Genomic DNA, 20,250 nt, shown 5'->3' with positions numbered 1-20,250 from the left:
GAACTGGGTTTGATTTTGGAGCCAAAGTGTTGCATTAGCATTGTTAGCGTGATCCATAATGTTGGATTTGGGGAATGGCTTGTGATGTGCCACGTGACCTCACCGAGCATCAAACAAACTTTCACAATAAAAGTAAAACAACAACAAATAAATAAATAAATAAAAGCAAACGACAGTCCAGTTGTTTTACTTTGAAACATGTTCCATACAGGAAGAGAGTTAAAAAAAAAAAAAAAAAAAAAAAAAAAAGACGTTCACATCCAACACGAAGACAACAAGCAGTTGGGAGGGGGCGGGGCTTGCAGGGGAGTAGATTGGTCTAAAGTCACATGACTCAGGCGTTTTCAAAATGGAGCCTTTTTTTTATTATTTTTTTATTTCCAAAATGGTGATCCGACATCCTTCAAACTTCACAAACCGCCAAACAGGAGGCACGCATGTGCCATTGCGCGGTTACCATGGCAACCCGTGAGCATGGCAATGGTTACCAAGGCAACAGGGCCCGGAGGTGTCAGCTGAGGAGGGTGGCGGCGCCATCTGGCTGTCTTTTGCAGCCTCACTTCCTCTTTGCACGCCTCCTCGTTATCATCGTCTTCACACCAGACGACTCGTCTGCGTGAAGCCTGCGAACGCACGCACACACATTTGTAAACAAAATCTGTGTTGATGCTTATTCGGGTCCGAAAGAACCTCATTTGCGTCAAAAAGGGTTTGACTCACTTATTGAAGCCAAAAAGTTGAGCCAAAGCACTTTGAACCCGGGTGTGGTGTTTTGTGTTTACTTTACAAAATCCCTAAATAAAATCAGATCTATGTTGCCTAACATATATCAACCAGCCATTCCAAATCGTTTTGAATTTCCCCAACTTCCATTCCAAGAGACGCAGTTAGTTTTTCCATATTATAGATCGCTAACATTACATCAGTCCAATCCCCCACTTGAGGCACGAGATCACTTCGCCATCTCCTGGTTATCGCCTTTTTGCATGCCAGTAGCATAATTCTTAACATGTAATCATCCCTCCTTTTCAACTTCAAGTTTTCTATTTTTCCTAAATACATAATTTCAAAAACCAGTGGAACCTTTATTTTCAATAACCTTATGTATTTCTATCCAATACTGATTCATCCGAGGGCATCCCCAGATGTGGAAGTGATCCGCCCTCGCTTCCCCACAAACTCTCCAACATTCAGTTACTCCATTTTTTCTCTGTGCTGGAGTTGCAAAGTATCTTACAGTATTTTTCCAGTTGTACTCCCTCCAAAAATGTGAGTATGTGATTTTCCACTGGTATTTGTTTACGTCTTTCCAATCCCGCACAGAGAGCTCAATGTTAGCTTCCCTTTCCCATCTTTCTTTAACATATTCCGTGTTGTTCCGTTTTAAATCTTATAGAATCCCATATAATTTTGAAATCACTTTCTGTACATGTGATCCATATGCATTCATTACAAGTTTGATTACACTAGGCCACGAAGACTCTAAATTAACATTTCTAATTTCTTGTCCCAAATAACGCCGTAACTGCAGGTATCTGTAAAAATCTTGGTTTTGCAGATGATGTGAATCTTTCAACTTTTGGAAACTCAAAACTTCATGATTCATCATAGCCTGCCAGTGCATCTTCGGGCCCCTTTCCCACCTCTCAAACCCATTATCCATTCTATTGGGTGCAAAGTCTTCATCATAGGAAATCCATCTCAAGAATCGACAATATTTTACTAAGTTGTATTTCTTAATGATATTTGACCAGGTTTTAACAGCTACCTCCAGCCATGGATTTATATTTTGTTTCCAGGTTTTACATAAATTTTCATCAAATATAAAAGCCTGGATTGGAGGCCTCTATAAGTGATTTTCTTCTATTTCTTTCCATCTTGCTAAGTAGTCTGGATTACACAAATTCAACAAGACTCTCAATTGTCCTGCCTGAAAGTAACTTTTCAAGCAGGGTAATGCAAGACCACCACACCCTTTTGATAACTGCAATGTTCTGTACTTTATTCTAGATTTAGCCCCCTGCCATAGGAATCGGGATATAATTTTATCTCAGTCTCTAAATTCCTTTTCAGGTAATATGGGAAGATTTTGGAACAAGTATAGCAGGGGTGGCGAGATCCGGTCCTCGAGGGCCGCATTCCTGCTGGTTTTGGATATTTCTATTCTTCAACACAGCTGATTCATGATCAGCTCATCAGCAAGCTCTGCAGAATCCTGATAACGAGCCTGTTAATTGGAATCAGCTGCACTTCGAGTAGGGAAATCTATAAAACCTGCAGGACTCCGGCCCTCGAGGACCGCAGTTTGCCACCCCTGAAGTATAGCATTCGGGGCAGCACATTGATTTTAATGACCTCCACCCTCGAGGACAAACTTAACTCATTCACTCCCAGCCATTTTCACAGAAGCAATCCCGTTCGCTCCCAGTCACTGAATTTTGACTGATTTTGCAAGGCCCACAGAATATTTTGTTCAATGGCTATAAAAGCATGGAACCTATCAAAAGAAAGATTAAAGTCTCTTCTTTCATCAGGAAAAAAAATATGTTTCTATCTGTTTCTGTTTTGCAGCAATTAGCATTAGAAGAGAGCTAAGTTTCATCAGTTTTCACAAATCTATTTAAAATTCTAAGTAATTGAGCTTTTTTTCTAGATGCCCCTGGTTGATCTTCTTTGCTCTGCTGCCACCTGCTGGCCGTTTGTGTAATAACTACCATTTCTGCAACCGTTCTTTGCAGTTGAGAGGCTGCATCAAAGCCTTCTGTATGCTCTAGCATAAAAACAAAACAAACAAAAATCGTATAAATACGTCTTTGGGACACTTAAAACATAAAAAAAAAACTTATTTAGACGTTATTGGGAGCAAATGAGTTACGGTATTAAATTCCATTTAGCCAAATCATTTTTTATCTTTAAAATAATTGTATTACAATTTGCAGACTTTAATTTTCCAAGCTCTTTTGGCAAAATTATACCCAAATACTTCATAGATGTCATATTCCAATTTACATTACAAATCTGTCTTATATGTTGACTGGGATCATAGTTAAACGTCATGACTTGTGTTTTTTGCACATTAACCTTATACATGACATCACTTCCTCGAATTTTGTGTTTTTTTCTTTTTTCCAAACCAACCCATTTTTTTTGGCCGTCTCATCCCAAATGACGCAAATTTTTGGGGTTTGAAGTTTGTGCGGAGCCATTTTGGACCCAAAGTGGTTTGTTTCTTTTGGAGCGGGCCATTTTGACAGTGGATTGTGTGCGCGTGCGTGTATGTGTTGACCTTTGGCCTGGATGAAGATCTGTATGTAGGAGGTGGGCACGTATCCTTCCTGGCGGGCGTTCCTGCGCACGCGCGTCCACCCATCGCCTTTGTCCTCCTCCACCACGCTGAGAAGTTCGCCCTCACACATGGACAGCGTGCCCTCGTTCTGACCTGCAGGACGCAAAAAAAAATCAATCAATCAATCAGCTCGCTGATCACTCCACAAATCAACAGAAACTGCTGCAGCCATTTAGTCTTTTTGACTTTCACGTTGCCGTTTTTTGTGCTGTTTTGAATCTCCGTCCCTCATCCAGTTAGTTTCTTGTGCTCTGGACAATTTTCACAAAAGCATTGGCGTATATTTCATGCCACTACGGCATCATCACCATCGTCATGCCGGTGACGACGGGCTATACCTCGGAAGGGGTAGAGCGACTTGCAGGTTCCGATGCTGGCCAGCGGCTCGTCGTTGTCGTCATTGTCGTCAAAGTCGTCATCGAAGTCGGAGCTTCGGGACTTGCGGAAGTGGACCTCGGCTCCGCCGCCGTCTTCCGTGTAGCTGCCGTCCGGACTGCCGGTGGCGACGGCCACCAAACAAAAAGTGCCGCAGCCGGCCGGGAGGAGGATGAAACAGAACGGAACGGCGACGAGGTGTGAGACAAGAAAGGCAGCGAGAAAGATGAGGATGAAGGCGAGGAACGAAAGGAAGGAGGGAAAACAAAGGCAAAGAAGAGAAGGTGGAGGAAGACAAACAAGTTGAAGAAAAAGAAGAGGAAGCAGTGGAGAGAGGATGACCATGGCAATCTTTTTCAACAGGACACAAATTCAACAGTTTCAACATTCCAATGGACCCTTCCAGCTGACATTGCTGCTTAGCTCTGGCTCCGCCTCCTGGAGGGCAAGCCTCCCATCACAAATGACTGGAGAGAGCTCAATTTTGGTTACAGGTGGGAGTTTGTTGGAGGGCAAGTGGTTTGTTGTTTTTGCTTGAAACAGTACGTCCATCAATACTTTTATGGTGTCAATTGTCATTCATGAAATGGTTTGTGTCCGGATTTACTCATCTTGCTGTATATGGAAGTCTTCGAGCTAGCTTAGCTTGTTAGCTGCTAACAAACAGAACACACATTTACAACACATTCCTCAGCAGTGATTATCCATCCATCCATCTTCACACCGGATTCTCACAAGGGTCATGGGTGGTGCTGGAGTCTATCCCAGCTGGCTCTGGGCAGCATGTGGGGGACACCCTGGACTGGTTGCCAGCCAATCACAGAGACGAACAACCATCCACACACACACGCACACCTAGGGACAATTTGGAGCACCCAATTAACCTGCCATGCATGTCTTTGGAATGTGGGAGGAGACCGGAGTACCCGGAGAAGACCCACGCGTGCACGGGGAGAACATACAAACTCCACCCAGGAAGGCCGGAACCCGAACCCGGTTCGAGTCCTCAGTACCGGGAGGCGGACGTGCTAACCACTCACCCACCGTGCTGCCCCAGTAGAGATTAAGCCCGAGTTAAAGTTAACAATCTGGCCACTCCGATCAATTCGTGCGTGCATGAGGATGGGAAAATGCACGTAGGTGACAGGTGACAACACAAAAGCCACCACAAACACACACAAGAAAGAAAGAAAGAAAGAAAGAAAGAAAGAAAGACTGTGGTTGACCTTTCTCTGCTGTCGGGACTTGTGACGTTGACCTGTTTCAAAGTTCCCGGCGTGGACGACATCTCGCTCGCAAAGTGTGAAGGCGGAGGACACGCGTTGGCGCCTTGCTCCGCCTCCGATAGCCACGCCTGAAACACACACACGTGCGTCAGCAAGCAGAAAAGAAAAAAAAGAAAAAGCACTGACATCATCACCTGAGCAAGGTTATTTTCGTAAACTAAAAGCAAAACTCAAAAATACATTTCATTAACAAAATCAAATAAAAAGGAAAATACTTTTCAAAAAAACAAAAACTAGCTGAAACTGCATTTGATGTTTACAAAACTAACTTAAAACTAAATATAATGATGTTTTAGTCTTTGGTAATAAATTGAATGCATTTGGTGTATTTTGATATTACCCGCTACATGAAGCGACATCATCGAGTAGCAGCCAATCAAAAAGCACCAAAAGATGATCTCGCTCCCATGCTGCTTTTTTTTTTTTTAAATATTGCGCACAAGTCATACACATTTAAAAAAATAAATACATAAAAATACTGACACCAAGTAAAACTAAGCATTTATTAAAGAACTGAAACTAATAAAAACTAACCTGAAACCATCCTAAAAACTAATTAAATCTAACTACATTTATTTATTTAAATTTGTTTTTTAAATATTGCATAGAAGTAATAAACATTTACAAGACTGAAACTAATAAACTAAACTAAAATTAAGCATATATTAAACTAAAACTAACAGAACCCTCCTGAAAATGAATTAAAACTACGAATTGGACGATTGTTTTAGCCGATGTTTGAAGGCCAATAATCGGCCGATTATAATCAGCGGCCAATTAATCGGTCAGGCCTGCCCTAATAAATTTTATGCTTAATGATGTTTAGTACAGGAGGAAACTAGTATAATTTTTATGAAAGAATTCTAACTGTAATTCAGCAAAAGATTCCTCTGCCAAATCTAATATTGGGCTCGCAGGAACTGAGCGAGAAAAGAAAAAGAGCAAAGCAGAACATACCATCCACTTATTATTTTTTTAACTTGTTAAAAAATAGTGACTACCCCTGCATAGCCCCCCCCACCCCGCCTCCGGCCTCATACTAAAACTGCCTCCGAGCTGTATATGTCTCACGTGTACGTATAGTCTATAATTCATACAGTAGTCTGCTTGCGAGTTGGGAGTAACAAGATGGCCGCCTTGTGACTTCAACGGCCTGCATGGGCGCGTACAGGCTATCGCCTATCCGGTCATTCTTACAGGTCAGTGGCACGGCGCATACAAAACGCATCCACCTGGTTGCTCCGAAGCTCCTCCTCCAGCCTGCGCAGGCTCCGCCTGACTTCGTCCAATCGCGGCTCCAGGGCGGCGCCGTCTCCCAGGCTCGGGTTCTGGCGGTACACCGCCTTCATCTTCACCAACGCCTCCCTGCAAGGACAGCGGGCCAAATGCTAAGCTAGCAAGTTGCTCTGGGCTAACGCTAAGCTAACGCTAAGCTAACGCTAAGCTAACGAGGGTCACCTTTGCTCCCGCTCACGCAGGATCTCTTCTTCGATGTGCTCAATTCGGTTCTCCAGTTTTTTGCGCCGTTGCTCGACGGGGAGATGGCTGCAGTCGGCGGGGGCGGAGCCCTGAAAGCACGCCGCACGTCCATGACATCACAGTTCGGCAGCCGGCTGGCCACGCCCATCTGACTCCTACTCACCAGTTTGAGTGACAGCTGTCCGTCAAAGGGAGGCGGTGAAGACAAAAAGATATTTGGAAGTTACCGATGCAAAAGCAAACGCTTCATATTTGTTTGCACCGATCGAGTGCTGCCACTACTCAATATTTGAAGAATCCATTCATCGTTCGATTATTCAATCAACTAATTGCATTTATTGTAATTTTGCATTAATGCGTATTACAAAAACATTTTCCCCATTTACTGTTTATTTACCAGGAATTGGTGCGTTTATTTCCTACTTTACCCGATTCATTTTCGTTCTTCAGTTTAACCCAATAAATTGGGACGGTTCAGTTTTGCCCCAATGCAATTAAGCTAAAAAGTTGGCTCAAATCAATAATCCACGCAAAAACATGATTGCTTTATTGGTTCTAAATTTAGTTGGACTTTTTGGGTTAATTAAATAAGTGCAATATTTGGGAAGGTCCCTTTTTCAACTCATTTCATTTGTGTTATTCAATTAATCAAAAAAAATGTGTGTTAAAAAGCAACCCAATTTTGGGGGTTTCTTTGTGGATTATTTAATTAATTGGATCCGACTTTTTGGGGAAAATAGCTGCAAAATTTGTGACGGCTCCTTTTCTGACACGATTCAGTTTTGTTCTTCAATAAACCCAATAAATTGGGTCGGCTCATTTTTGCCCCAATGCAATTATGCTAAAAAGTTGGCTCAAACCCACACAAAAAAATTGATTGCTTTGCTGGTTCTAACTTTAATTGAACCCAACGTTTTGGGTGAAACAGCTGCAAATTTGTGTCGGTCCCTTTTTCGACTCATTTCATTTGTGTCAATTAATCAAAAAAAAATAATTGGGTCAAAAAAACAACCCAATTTTGGGGGGGTTTCTTTGTGGGTTATTTTATTAATTGGCCTTGACGGTTTGGGTGAAGTAGCTGCAATATTTGGGACGGTTCCTTAATTCAACTGGGTTATTCAATTAAGCCAAAAAGTTGGCTCAAATGAAGAACCCATGCAAAAAAATGATTGCTGGTTATAACTTTAATTGAACACAACGTTTTCAATCAATCAATCAATCAATCAATCAATCAATCAATCAATCAGGGTTAGGGTTAGGGATTTGTTAGTTGGTTATTGAAATGAATTGGACCCGACTTTTTTTTAAATTTGGGATGGTTCCTTTCGTAACCCGATTAATTTTTCGCTCTTCAATTAACTCAAATTGGGTCAGTTCATTTTTGCCCCAATGCAATTCAGCTAAAAAGTTGGATCAAATGAATAATCCACAGAACAAACCCAAAACATCGAGTTGCTTTGTGGGTTCTTCATTTCATTGGACCTGACGGTTTGGGTTCAATAATTGCAAAATTTGGGACGGGTCTTTTTTCACCCAAATTCAACTGGGTTATTCAATTAAACCAAAAAGCTGGATCAAATGGATCACCCACGCAAAAAAAAAAATTGGATTGCTGGTTATAACTTTAATTGGACCCAACTTTTTGGGTGAAATAGTTGCAAAATTTGGGACGCAATTAATTTTCGTTTTGCAATTAACCCAATAAATTGGGTCGGTTCATTTTTGCCCCAATGCAATTAAGCCAAAAAGTTGGGTCAAATGAATAACCTGTTCAAAAAATTGCTTTGCCGGTTATAACTTTAATTGGACCCAACTTTTTAGGAGAAATAGTCGCAAAATTTGAGAATGGTTTCTTTTCTGACCCGATTCATTTTTGTTTTTCAATTAAGCCAATAAATTGGGTCGGTTCATTTTTGCTCCAATGCAATTAAGTGAAAAAGTTGGGTCAAATGAATAACCTGCGCAAAAAATGGATTGCTTTGCCGGTTATAACTTGAATTGAACCCAGCTTTTTGGGTTCAATAAGTGCAACATTTGGGTTGGACCCGATTCAACGATGCTATTAAAAGCGTGAGATGATGCGCAAAGCGGAAGGTGTGAAGGAATGTGCGGGTACTCCTCTCTTGAGGCTGCGCAGGCACTGCTTCCTGCTGCGGGATCCGGAGGTCACCAGGTCGTTGAGGCGCCGCGCGATGGGCTCCCTGCCGGCCGGGGGAGGGGAGCGCGGACTGCCGGCGCCGTCCCCGGGCGACGGCGAGGCGGGCGGCGGCGGCGGCGGCTGGCGAGGCGACGACAGCAGATTCAGCAGCTGCGCAAAGGTCAGAGGTGACGGGGAGCGCAAGCGGCCGGCGGGCCGACGCGTTCAAAGGCCTACTTTATTCTTGCGCAGGAAAGGCCAGAGCTTGCGGCCGTGCCGGCGGCCGTCGGCGCGCTCGTCCAAGTAGCTGGACTCGGAGACGCTGCGCCTCATGGAGGCGGCCAAGTCCTCCGGGTCAACGTCGCCCGGTGGATCGAAGCCCGACTTGTACGCGCGCACCACCGAGCGCGTGTCCTGAAAGGCACAACAATCGGAACTGTCGCTCGGCACAAAAAAATAAAAATAATAAAATAATAATAATAATAATAATAATCGGTCGCTCGCTCGCTCGCGCTCACCGTGCGGGCCTGGATGCTTTCAGCGGCGGCCATCATGGCGTCCAAACATCGACTGACCACCGGAAGCGAATTCTTCTCCGCCTCGGCCGACGAGCGCATGGCCGACGCCACGCGCTCGATGCGACGCTCCTCCATTTCCTGGATGCGCTGAAACACGTGGTCATTTTTTTAAATTTTCTTTTTACTTAGAGCCTTTGGACGAAAATTCTTTCAAGTTTTAGTCATCATTTAGCCATCTGGTTGAATTTGAGTTTGAATCCAATTTTAGGCGACTAAATTGACAGTTCTTTTCTCCAACCGCATTTGATTCCTTCTGATTGGATTGTGTCAATTTTCCTCACTTGTGTTGTTTTCATTTTCCTTTGAGCCAAAGACCAAATTGTCAGGCCATTTTAGTTTTTGTTATTGTACCTGCCATCAGAGCCAGCTTTAAAATTGAATACATTTAATTGAGTTTTGTTGTTTTGAGTGTTAACCAATTTTGGTTATGTGCGTGTTGTATGGGGACGCTAATGATCGACGCAATTCTGGTAAGACGATGGAAAGGCATCCTGAACACTTTGAACTGTTTTGAGCTGTTGGAAGATTTTCTATTTTACTCCTCTCTTTGTACATGCGGACAACAAGGTAACATATTTGCAAGCATTTGCACTCTTTCTGTTAGTATGACGATGCCTTTTGGAAGTAGTGTCCTACTGTTAGCACACTAGCGCTAGTCCATTTGCATGCTATCATCGCTAGCATGTTAGCAGGCTGATTTAGGGCATGTTTACAGGCCTATATGGCAAATGGAAGTTATTATTTTTGATTGTTTATATCTTGATGTTGTTCTCTGTGAGAATTATTTTTTGTTATTTCGTTCATTATTAATATGGTGTTTTCTGTATTTTGTACAGTTCTCACGGCATGCTGAACCGCAACAAATGTCTGCTGTAACAAGAACCACTTGGACTAGTCATTGCTGACTGGAGGGGCGTAACTACGACGGCGTATTCGGGCCACGTAGAAATATTCATTTATTTATTTTTAGAGGGCGGGGTCAATATGACGAGAAAAAAAAGTGGCAAATTTGCCCCTTTTAATATGACGAGAATATGACAAGAAAAAAAGTGGCAAATTTGCTACTTTTTTTTTCTCACCGCACGGCTGTTTGTGTCGGCAGAAAGGAAACGCATATGTCACGCTACACATGTCACAGTTTGCAAAATATCTACGGAGGAAGCAGTCCTTAAAATGTACTTTTCGGTCGGGTTTTCAAACAAGGAGATATTAATTGCTTTAGCAGAGATTAACAATATCATAGTTGCCAGTTTATAAAGTGGCAAATTTGCCACTTTTTTTCTCATCATATTAAAAAGTGGCAAATTTGCCACTTTTTTCTCGTCATATTAAAAAGTGGCAAATTTGCCACTTTTTTCTCATCATATTGCCCCCCCCCAAAAAAATAAATAAAAAATATTTGTATGTGGCCCTAATACGCCGTCGTACGTAAAATTTGTTTTGACCTAAAGAACAAAACAAAACAAAAAGTTAATAATTGCTTGAGATTAATTTTACAGCTGCACTGAGCTGTTTTTTTTCCGTTCCTTCTGATTATTGTATCAATTTCATCACTGTTAATTTCATTTTCATTTTCATTTTAGTCAGTCACCAAATTGTCAGTCAATTTCAGTTTTTGTTATCGTCCAAAAGGCTTCTATTTTAGTTTTTGTTTTATTTTCGTCTGGAAAAAAATTTGCATGACGAAAAATATTCTGAAAATTTTGGCGATGAAATGATCACTGGCTGAAATGTGAAAGTGGCGGAGGCGGACCCCAGCGCTTGTGTTTTGTTTGTTGTTGTCACCTGGTAGATAACGGGCACCATGGTGTGGTAGTGCTGTTGCTGGTCCTGGTTGAACTGCTTGAGGGTGCTCAAGTATTCCTTCTTGGACTCTTGGGCCGTTTGCTGTTTTTGTTGCGCCGCCTGACGGGCCTGGAAAAAAAAAAAAAAAAGGCAACGGTGCACTTGTGTACATACAGCGGCACCAAAAGCCCGATGGGGATTTGCCGGACGGGAAATCTTACCTTCAAGGAGCAGCGCTGATGCGATCAAACAAACACACACAGAACACAAAATGACGCACGGGACTTGAATGCGACACATTTTGTCAACAAGCTTCAAGTTGAGACATCTTCAGCAGAAGAAAACAAACAAGCAAACTTTGGTTGACGTTCAAACGACATTTTGGCACTCGCCGTCGAAGGTGCTCAGAGCTCAGGTAACGACCAATCACGGCTCACCATGCCGCCTTGGCAAACGGAAACCACGATCGTCGCTCGTCATCTGCAGTTGGCAGCAAAAAGCTATCGTTGAAAACGGTGACAAAATATGGAATTCTTGCTGCTGAAAATGACTGAACGCAAGCAATGACAAACAACGATTGATCAGCAAGCATGTGCGACCAATGACAAAGAAAGGGCAAAATTGTGGATTTCTTCCAACCTTGAAAATTCAAATCCAGATTTGAAAATCCAATCGTGTCTTTCATGTTTGGTATTTCCAAACTTCATCCTCACTGATGGTGAATTTGAAACCAACGATTCCACTGCCATCCATCAATCACGTGTGTATTACTTTCACATCGACTCAGCAATAAAGCTCTTGCAATGAATAACGTCAAGAGATATTCTTCACAAGTGAAAGCTCGTCACGTACTTTTAACTCACCAATTACAAATTACACAAATGTAAATGTAATTGCTGCATATTGACTTCTCAAAGCCACTGACCTGTATATATGACTGGCTAGCCCATTCAAACCCATGCAAGCCGTTGAAGTCACAGGGCGGCCATCTTGCTCCTCCTATCTCGCCAGCAGACTACTGTATCAACTATACGTACACATGAGACATGTACAGCTCGGAGGCAGTTTTAATATGAGGCCGGAGGCGGGGTGGGGGGGTTGTGCCGGGGTACTAACTAGTTTTTCACAAGTTAAAAACATTAACTATTGGACGCTATTTGCTGCTTTCAAGACCCCCTTTTTCTTTTATCGCTCAGTTAGAATTCTTTTATTAAAAAAAAAAAAAAAAAAAAAAAAGTTTCCTCCTGTAAACATCATGAAGCACATCATTTCTACATGTATTTAAGGCAAGTTGTCAAATGTCTGAAGTTCTTGTTTATGTTTAACAAATTGAAAAGATGATAAATGATGCTGGTTCTACTAAGTAGTGTCTCAAATGTTCTCCAATTTGGATCCTGTAAATGTATAGGATAGTATGGCGAGAAAGGTTTCTTGGGAGGAGCAATATGGCCGCCTGGCCACCTCAAAAGTCTTGGCCTATCGGCTATCCAGTCATATGTATTTAGATCAGTATTTGAAGCCTTGAGGTGTACACAACACATTTGCGTTTCCCGGTTTGTGGTTTGTGGATTTGAAAATGTCAGTCCAAGACGATGGGAATGAATCGGATCCAATCCAACAGAGTTTTGAAAGGAAAAATTAAAAAAAGTTGCTTTAGTGTCAAGTGACTCTTTCAATTAATGTATTGTGATGATGTTGATGTTTTTCAATCAATGCAAGAGGATTGTACTTTTCTTGTTTTGATTGCGGGGTACATCAAATTGAAAATGAAGATTTTCTGGGGTGTGACGTCCGACATCGCTTGTGGCAGCTCATCGGAAGCCGAGAAAAATTGTTTTCATACCGGTTGTTAATAAAAACGTGAGTTGGTGACAGTTTTGGACGTGCTTGCGCGTGTGCGACGGCACCTTCTCGGCGTCGCCGTTGTTGTCCACGTCCATCCGCTGGCACATCTGCTGCGCTCGCTCCGCCTCCTTGCTGTCGCGCTCAAAACGACGTTTGCTCTGCAAGGCAAACAAAACGACATCATCGCAAACATCGCAAACTTCAAATTGCCACGTGGACATTCAAATGGACAAAAAATAAATAAAATCATTCTTGACAGGATTTCAAAACAAAACAAAAAACAAACGAACATTTTGGGTGAGTGTGAAAGCCGCTTGTGATGACGATCAATTTGGACTCCAAATAATGAGCGAGCAATTTGAGAAGGAAATGCTTTCGATGCGATGAAATTCCTTTTGAAATACAATTCTGGAGAAAGGTCAATGCGGGTTTCGGATCCAATTTCAAATGAAATCAGACTCTACAGGAAAAAAAAGTCAAGAGTTTTGGTGCCCCCAAATTGAAACGCTGCATTCCATCACCACATTTGATCCAATTTTTTTTTTATTGCTATCTCTGATCCCGTGAAATGAAACCAGGGCTTTTATATTTTTTTCATCTTTAGGTGCTTCGTCATCAATGGCGGCCCTATAGATTATTGACCCTCCTGATGACCAATTGATCGGCGTTGAAACGCTATCGTGGAGACGACGTGGCGTAGGGGTGTTAAAACCCCCCCAAAACAATTTGGCAATAGATCGCGCAATTCTCAAATCGATTCAATAGGATTTTTAAACACCCATTTTTGATGGAAAAATATTCACCAAAACGTCTTAGGGTTCACACCTTAAGCATGAAAGAATGTTATATTCATGGAAGATGAAGCCTTCATATTTTATTTCAATGCTGTTCAAAGATGGGAAAAGATTACAACCTGTTTAAGACTGAAGTTTCAGATAAATACATTTGCATACAAATCTTACACTGTACAACTTTACTGATTAGTATTTTCTAAATTTGAATACAAAAATAAATAAATCGCAACAATCAACTTATAAATTCATATCGGGATAAATCGGTATTGAATCGAATCGTGACCTATGAATCATGATATGAATCAAATCTTCAGGCACAAGGCTATTCACACCCCTAAGTCGTGGCAGATGGCGGAGAATTTGCAAATTTCCAAAATGGACGAGCTGAACGTCAGACTGAGAAACTTTGAGCAAAACTACAGACTTGTTGTCTTTTCCACACTGACGCCATTTTTGATTAGCGTCATCACACACCTGACACCACTCACTCATATTCAATGGCTACATTCAGTTTTATTGAATCAATTTGATAAATGAAACTGACTGTTAACTACACGTTCAATCAATGACGCCGTCATAGTGCGATTGGGCACAACACTCTGGCGTTAGCGTTAGCGGCTAGCTAGCAGCAAGCTAACTTGCTTTGCATTGCGCTTTTGCCTCTTTTTCATTCTTCAAAGAAAACAAACAAGATAAGCCTCATATGACTTTAGAAAGCTTTTACCCATAAAAAAAAACAAAAAAAACAAAAAAAACAAACAAAAACAAAACAAAGAAAGAAACATCCATACAACTCATTTTAGGAACTCGACTTGATGGGCAGGTGCAGATGGTCCATCAATACATGAACTGATTGACTGGCAGCCATTTTGGCTGAAGCAACCCCCTTCACTCCCGGCTGGATTTGGACTCATTTTGTAAGGCCTGCAGAATATTGTCTACTATTGCCATCAAAATATGGAAGCTACAAAAAGAAAGATTCAAGTATTTTCTTTCATCAGGAAAAAAAAAAGGATATTTCTTTCTGTTTCCATGTTTCAGCAATTAGCATTAGAATATAGACAAGTTTCATGATAATTCATGTTCCTGGTGAAAACGCTGGCAAAAAGAGCTTGTTGCAACATGGCCCTGGTTGATCTCATACTCTGCCGACACCTGCTGGCCGTTTTGGTAGTGACGACCATTTCTTCAACTGTTCTTTGCAGTTGAGAGGCTGCATCAAAGACTTCTGTATGCTCTAGCATTAAAAAAAAAAAAAAAAAAAAAAATTCTTTTTTGACACTGAACACATTTAAAATTGAAGGTATTTATACGGGGCGGCACGGTGGCCGAGTGGTTAGCACGTCCGCCTCCCAGTTCTGAGGACTCCGGTTCGAGTCCAGGCTCTGGCCTTCCTGGGTGGAGTTTGCATGTTCTCCCCATGCCTGCATGGGTCTTCTCCGGGTACTCCGGTCTCCTCCCACATTCCAAAGACATGCATGGCAGGTTAATTGGGCGCTCCGAATTGTCCCTAGGTGTGCTTGTGAGTGTGGATGGTTGTTCGTCTCTGTGTGCCCTGCGATTGGCTGGCAACCAGTCCAGGGTGTCCCCTGCCTACTGCCCAGAGCCAGCTGAGATAGGCGCCAGCACCCCCCGCGACCCTTGTGAGGAATAAGCGGTCAAGAAAATGGATGGTATTTATTATATTTTTGGGAGCAAATGAGTTAAGAAGGTGTCACTTTCCTTTTCCTTTATTATTATTGTTATTTGATCCGTGATTCAAATCCGCGAAGCAGCTCGAAAACAATTTGAAGTGAAAACAATTCTATCAAAAGTTGAAACTATTGATGATAAATGAAAACGATGGACAGACGGATGGATGGACGGACGGACAAATATGAAGGAGACTTGCTGTCGACTCACAGACTCGAGTTGCTTCCAGGAGTTTTCTATGTGCTGCTGGGCGCGGCGGCCATCTTGGAAATGCTGGTGGGGGAAACGAAGTTCAAGTTTTTGAGTCTCGCTCGCGCGTGCGCGCGCAATCGTACCGACTTCCTCTCGGCCTTGATCTCGTGCGTGAAGCGGGCCAGGTCGGCGGCAACGTGCGAGCCCAGCTGCTCGGCCACTTCCTCCCGCTGCGCCGCCAGCTCGCACAGCTGCTGCAGGGTGGCGCTGAAGGCCGCGCACCACGTGTACCTGGAGGCGACATAAACAAACAAACGCTCCAATCGCGTGATCATCCCAAGACGTTTCAATCAGGTGTGTCAAAGGAGGGGGAAGCTGCAAATACAGCAGGGAAGGAAGGGCAACTTTCATCTGTGCTGATGGGGGGGGGGCTACATATAGGACCACCCACCAAGGTTATTTTACTAAACTAAAACTCATGAAAAAACTCAAATGCAAAAAACTATTTCATTAAAGGGATACTTTATTTATGTAGCCATTTTTGGCAGTCAATATTTTACCAATAATAAATTTGATATTTTCATAATTTTTCATGTACAATTAGTACCTTTCAAAACACATTTTGCAACTCGCTGTCGACTGAAAATGACATCACAAGGGCTCAGGTAACCAATCACAGCTCAGCTTTTGAATGTCACATGACCAAACCTAGAAAACAGGAGAGCTGTGATTGGTTACCTGAGCCCTTGTGATGTCATTTTCAGTCGACAACAAGTTGCAAAATGTGTTTTTGAAGGTACTAATTGTACGTGAAAAATAATGAAAGTATCAAATTAATTATAGACAAAATATTAACTTTTTATTGCTATAATGGGCTAAATAAGTGAAGTATCCCTTTAACAAAATAAAAACAAAAATGCTTTTTCAAAAACTAAAACTACATTTTATGTTCCCAAAACTAACTATGATATATAGCAAAAATGTAAGGTTTTGGTATTTGGTCATGAATTGAATGTTGCACTGGAGCCAGTTGAAGTCATGCATGCAACTAAGACATGTCTGCCGTCTAGTGATGTTTGGTGATATTACAACTCCAGTTTGCAGTTGGCCACCTGTCAAATGGCAGATTCACACATTTTGTTCTTCTTTTTGACATTTTTGATTTCAGATTTTGGACCAGGAGGAAGACGTGAATGTTTAGAAGTATTCTTGTAGATTTTATTTTGTATTTGTTTTTAAAAATTGAATAGCCCAATTTTACAGAAAATATCTTTGGCCTCTATTTCATGGTAAATGGGAATTAGCGTTTTGTTTTTTGTTTTTTTTTTAAAGAAGAAAAAAAAAATCATTTTTTTCCCCCAATGTTTGCATCATTTTGTTTTGGAATGAAATGAGGCACTAGTTGGTTGCATCATCCCTGACGTACGTGCAGAGAAGGACGGAAGTTTCGAGCGACGTACCTGTTGTCATCTTCTCGGCTCCTCTTGGGAAGGAACTTCTTGGACAGGCTCCTTGCAAGCGTGCCGACACAAAAGGTGAGTGCGCCGCTGGCGGACGTCGCCCGGGGAAGGAAGCGTTCGCTCACTTACCTGATCTGCTTGGCGTAGTTGAGTTCGATGTCGGCTCGCTCTTTGACAAACTTGGTGTACCTGTCCAAGAAGTCGATGCCCCAGCCCGTGTACTTCTCCACATTGTCAAACTGATCCTGCAGACGCAAGTCAAGTCAAATCAAGTCAAGTCAAAGCAAACGGACACTGTGCACGTTAACGTCGATGGGTTCGGGTTAGAATAAAAAAATAGACTTCCACATCCACATATTGACTCACTTCACAAACACATTACTTATTATTCATCTGACAAATGACGTAGATTTGAAACATAGAAGGGCCACAACATGCCTCGTGAACATTAAACTGCACTCAAAAAGTAGCCACCAGAGGGGGCTACAACCGCACAAATGGAAATCAACCGGACTCAAATCAACAGATTTGCTGCTTTTATTATCGTGACATGACGACGACAATATATTGTCCATCCTCACAAGGGTCGCGGGGGGTGCTGGCGCCTATCTCAGCTGGCTCTGGGCAGCAGGCGGGGGACACCCTGGACTGGTTGCCAGCCAATCGCAGGGCACACAGAGACGAACAACCATCCACACTCACAAGCACACCTAGGGACAATTTGAAGCACTCAATCAACCTGCCATGCATGTTTTTGGAATGTGGGAGGAGACCGGAGTACCCGGAGAAGACCCACGCGGGCACGGGGAGAACATGCAAACTCCACCCAGGAAGGTCCAAGCCTGGACTCGAACCGGAGTCCTCAGAACTGGGAGGCGGAAGTGCTACAATATATTGTGACACTTTTAATATCACGATATTGTCCTCATCGTTATATATATATATATATATATATATATATATATATATATATATATATCACACAAAATATATGTTTTTTTTAAACTTCATGTCTTGTTGAAGTCACTCCTCGTCAAAGGAATCAAAATTACTTGCAAAAAAAAAAAAAAAAAAAAAGGCATTAAAATGATGAAGGATGGTTAACTGATTGAAGTGAATTCAACGCAAATTATTGAACTAGAAATCTTTCGAGCTGCTGAATGCACAAAATGGAATTTTGAGTTGCTACTGTCACGTGTGGCCAAAAAAACGAAAGTGCACACTTCCTTCTTCATGACGTCACATGTGGAGACAGAGGACAGGAAACCGGAACCCGAGTCCAGTCTGAAAACTTGCGGGACTGAGTCGCCACTATGAACAGCAAAGGTTCTTCAACTGAGAATTGCAAATGCTCACTGACAATTGTCAACATATTTGGGGGCGACACTGAGCAGCTTTCAAAAGCAAGCAAGAAAAAAAAAAGAAAAAAAATTATAAAAAAAAAAAAGAAAAAAAAAAATCTTGTTCTTTTGTCTTAACTTGGCTCTTGAAAAAAAGGTTGACTGGCCCCTGCTAGCTTAATTTAGCTTAGGGTCCGCGAAAGTGTCCAGCTCAAAAGGCGTGGCTTTGAAAAGCCTTGGCCCCGCCTCCAAAAGAAAAACAGACAAATTGGCCTTGTTGAACGGTTATTTTTGCAACATTTTTTTTTTACCAATGGGAATGCGTGGGGCCACACGTGCTCCGCCTCAATCTCGTCAGGCCAAATGCGTCGTTTTCAGTGCACCACCGGTCAACAGGAAATTGCAAGGAAGCAATGTGGGAGGAACTTTGTGACATTTTTGCTCTACTATCTAGCTTGTACACAAAAAAACAAAAACAACAACCAACCACATTAGCCATGCACCTGTTCGCTTCATGCTAACACATCAAAAATGTCATTGTCAGGCTAAAAGGTTAGCATGGAGGAACAGCACAACACAATACAATGCAATACTCACAAACAAAACAAACACAAAAAAAAGGACTGGGTTGAGTGGTATTTGTGTCTTTTTGCTTTCAGTACATTAGCTCAAAAGATTGCCGCCCCCCCCCCCCCCCCCAAAAAAAAATACATAAAAAAATAAGTATCGTGCTGCCCCTCGCACCCCAGACAGCACAGGAGATGGTCCTAATCAACTTGATTCATTCATCAAGAAGACAAAAACCTGGACCACAGGCTCCACATGGACCTCAGACTTGGACCAGGACCCGAGCGAACTCTTGCACCTGATCCCAGACATCGCATGGAGACCTGCACCTCACAAGCAATTGACTAGGGCACAAAAACCCGACACGTCTTCCAAACCAGACCAGGACCAGAAACAATTGCCTTCACCTAAAACCAGATCTGGGCCAGCACCCGACAACTTGTTAGCTTTCACGTTCCACTGCGAAGACGAGAATCTGACCGGACTAATTAACATCTGGACGAGGAGGCACTGGTCGAGCGAATGAGTGACGTCATCGATCACGTGCCTCGCCTTGACGCGTCCATACCTCACGATTGCAACGTGCCGACGCGCGTGCACGAGAGCGTGTTGCTGCTGCACAACGGAAACGAGCGGCCGGACGCCCGCCCGCGAGCACGACCAAGTCGCAGGTGCAGGTGCAGGTAGGCAGGTGCAGGTGCGTGCGTGCCAGCGTCCCGGCCGGCGTACGTACCCACAGCTCCGCGCCCCAGTTGACGCTCATGTCGCCTCCTCTTCCTCTTCTCGCCGCCGCGCGTGACCGACCGTCGGCGTGCGCGTGCGCAGTGGCGACAGCCAAAGGAGCAGCGGAGCACGCGGTCACGCGCCTGCCTTTGTTGTCTCCGAGGGGACGCCGGCCCAAACGGCCGAGCATGCGCAGTGGCCGCCTCATTGTGCTGGAGGAGACGCGCGCGCACGCCAATCGGGAGCGAGCGAGGTCCATTCGCCCGCATTTCCACAGCTACAATATATATATATATATATATATATATATATATATATATATATATATATATATATATATATATATACAATAAAAAGACAAAAAGAAGACTGTTATGATGACTTGAAAGTTGGAAGGCAGTCCAAATCAATAAAAGCTCTCATGTGGCGCCACATGGTTAAATATGTTTTGTTTTGTTTTTCCCGGATTGACTTCATTCACATCTTTTGGCCAATTTGTTGGCAAGCAACAAATTGGCAACTTGGAAGTGAAAGTGCATCGCGTCTTTCTTTTCCCTTGGGAAGTTTGGACGCATCATTTGAAGGAAGCCGATTGCATGTTTTTTGTCTTTTAGTTATGGGGGCGGGGTTTACGGACATTCCAAACAACCA

At 42.8% G+C, this 20,250-nt stretch overlaps 1 protein-coding gene across 1 annotated transcript; it reads right to left on the bottom strand.

Moving 5' to 3' along the window:
• Positions 1 to 259: 259 nt before the first annotated feature.
• On the bottom strand, positions 260 to 19,843 carry fnbp1a (formin binding protein 1a). The gene is made up of 18 exons (XM_077521036.1): positions 19,610 to 19,843; positions 17,099 to 17,214; positions 16,970 to 17,020; positions 15,653 to 15,800; positions 15,528 to 15,590; positions 12,894 to 12,989; positions 11,208 to 11,222; positions 10,987 to 11,115; positions 9,142 to 9,288; positions 8,861 to 9,037; positions 8,603 to 8,794; positions 6,650 to 6,664; positions 6,466 to 6,575; positions 6,240 to 6,372; positions 4,948 to 5,075; positions 3,685 to 3,839; positions 3,287 to 3,439; positions 260 to 623 (listed from the first exon to the last, which is right to left on the bottom strand). Exons 1-18 carry the CDS (start codon positions 19,805 to 19,807, stop codon positions 595 to 597), a joined length of 2,055 nt encoding a protein of 684 aa, XP_077377162.1. The 5' UTR covers positions 19,808 to 19,843; the 3' UTR covers positions 260 to 594.
• Positions 19,844 to 20,250: the final 407 nt, after the last annotated feature.

Source organism: Festucalex cinctus, chromosome 5 (genome assembly GCF_051991245.1).
Source record: "Festucalex cinctus isolate MCC-2025b chromosome 5, RoL_Fcin_1.0, whole genome shotgun sequence".
Lineage (NCBI taxonomy): Eukaryota > Metazoa > Chordata > Actinopteri > Syngnathiformes > Syngnathidae > Festucalex > Festucalex cinctus.
Note: the sequence above shows the minus strand (reverse complement) of the source record. Positions and strands in the feature narration are given on the sequence as shown.